Here is a 2,139-nt window from a genome sequence, read left to right as displayed (position 1 = left end):
TAACTTTTGTTGTTTGAAAAAATTCTACAATTGAAATATTGAGAACTTAATTAATTTTAATGATTNCGAAATAATTCTACAATTGAAATATTGAGAACTTAATTAATTTTAATGATTTACTTTAACTAAATGAACCAATCAAAACAAAGTTGTTAAAAAGATTTACTCAATTGAGTGTATTATAAAATTTGATTATATTTGTAAAAATCAATTGTTAATTCAGGAGAAAAAACAATCATTTTTTTTAGAAATGATTTATATAGCAACATGTTACAAAAAAATTTGTAATATTATAGTCTAGTAGTAGCACACACAAATAGAGTAAAAAAATTATTAAATTACAAAGTAAAATGATTAAATTTTGTAGTTAAAACCTATGATATCAAACTTCATTCGTTAATAAATATTTTGAAAACATTAGAAATTAATGATTTTAATTGTGTTTATGGAGAACATGTAATAACTAACTGTTTAATTGATAAATTAGAATTTTTTTTTCAATTTTTGAGGATAATATCTTCAACTAGATACGAATTGTAGTNATTATTTTGTTAATTTATTATAACTATTTAAAGTGTTTAATATTAATCTACTGGTTGTTTGTAATAATTTTTATATTTTTGTTTAAGTTGAATTTTATTGTATTGCATAAATTTTAGCAAAGCTCAAAATTGCCGGGCGGTATGTTCTGGCCGATATTAATGTATTTTTTTTTTTTGTTGTTTGTTATCTTTGTTATTGCGCTGCTTGGCCCTATCGCCGTTAGCAGTAGTTAGTTCACTGCAATCCGTCGTTATGGTCAGTGCGATACGTAGTGTTTTATGTTTTATAGTATAGCGTTGTTATCTTAAAATATAATTATAATTAATAAACAAATACTATTATTAATAAAAAAAACGTATATTATACAGTCCATTCAAACCAAGAACAGGGTCCAATCGGCCCGGATCGTACTTAGTAAAATATAATCGTTTACGTATAGTGTATAGTGTTAAATTATTTAAGTGCTAAATTTAACTGGAGTTAAAAAAAATTTCCCGTCCGAAGAGAGGCGTATAACAAACGCAATGGCTGATAACATTGTTTCGCTAAAGGCAGCGCGTGGAGCACTTAAAGGTCAGCTCACAAGAACGTTAAATATACTCAAAACAACACCGGAGAGTTTAGACGCTAATCAGCTGTCGGTGAGAGTAGAGAGAGCTGAAGGAGTATTGTGTGAATTTAACAAGATTCAATTAGAGATAGAAATTGCACTCCCAGAAGAGGATAACGAAAAATATCGTTCTGATTTCGAAGATCTGTATTATGAGACGATAGCTGAGTGCAGAAATATTATTAATAAGCTAAATAAAAATGTAACTACGGATAATATGGAGATTAGAGTTTCTGATATCAATCTAAATAGTTCTAGTCCGAGTAACTTATCGGGTGTTTCAAACGGCAACAACAATGGAATTTATTCGTTTGCAAAACTAGCTCCGATAAATTTACCACAATTTTCGGGCGAGTACTCAGAATGGGCAGCGTTCCATGACATGTACATAGCGCTTATACATTCAAATTCAGCTCTTTCAAAAGTACAAAAATTCTTTTATTTAAAATCGTCATTAAACGGTATAGCAGCTAATGTGGTGAAATCAGTCGAATTAACTGAGGTCAATTACGACTATGCGTGGTCAGCCTTAATAAATAGATATAACAATAAAAAAATGCTCGTTCAAGCCCATACGAAGGCGCTGTATGACATTCAACCAATAACGAAAGAATCTTCGTCTAAATTAAGATGTTTAATAGATAAAATTATTAATAACATGAATGCTTTAGAGACCCTCGGGCAAGACCCTAAAGCTTGGGGTTCTTTACTCGTGCATTTGATAACGTCTAAGTTAGATCAAAAAACTTTAAAGGAGTGGGAAACTGAGGCGCCGAAAACAGTGGTACCCTCCGTATCAACATTAATGGATTTCTTGGAAACTAGATTTAAAATACTTGAGGCTGTAGAAAGTTCGTGCAGTTCAAATGACAAGTCTGAGAAAAGATCCTACGAAAATTATGAAGAAGGAAAGGCGCAAGAAAAAAAATGGCAAAATAAAACAGTTATGCACGTAGCGACAACGAAATTTAAATGTTACGTGTGTA

The 2,139-nt window shown here is 30.3% G+C and overlaps 1 protein-coding gene across 1 annotated transcript in view; it reads left to right on the top strand.

The window, feature by feature from the left end:
- Positions 1 to 1,067: 1,067 nt before the first annotated feature.
- LOC126902011 (uncharacterized) overlaps positions 1,068 to 2,139 on the top strand; it is a 3,159-nt gene continuing 2,087 nt past the window's right edge. The window contains exon 1 of the mRNA XM_050679034.1: positions 1,068 to 2,132. Coding sequence (XP_050534991.1) covers positions 1,068 to 2,132 — 1,065 coding nt within the window. The remainder of the gene's footprint in view (positions 2,133 to 2,139) is intronic.

The sequence above is a fragment of the Daktulosphaira vitifoliae genome, unplaced genomic scaffold, assembly GCF_025091365.1.
Source record: "Daktulosphaira vitifoliae isolate Bord-2020 unplaced genomic scaffold, ASM2509136v1 Scaffold_3, whole genome shotgun sequence".
In the NCBI taxonomy this organism is placed as follows: Eukaryota; Metazoa; Arthropoda; class Insecta; order Hemiptera; family Phylloxeridae; genus Daktulosphaira; species Daktulosphaira vitifoliae.
This window is presented reverse-complemented; position numbering and strand designations above follow the sequence as displayed.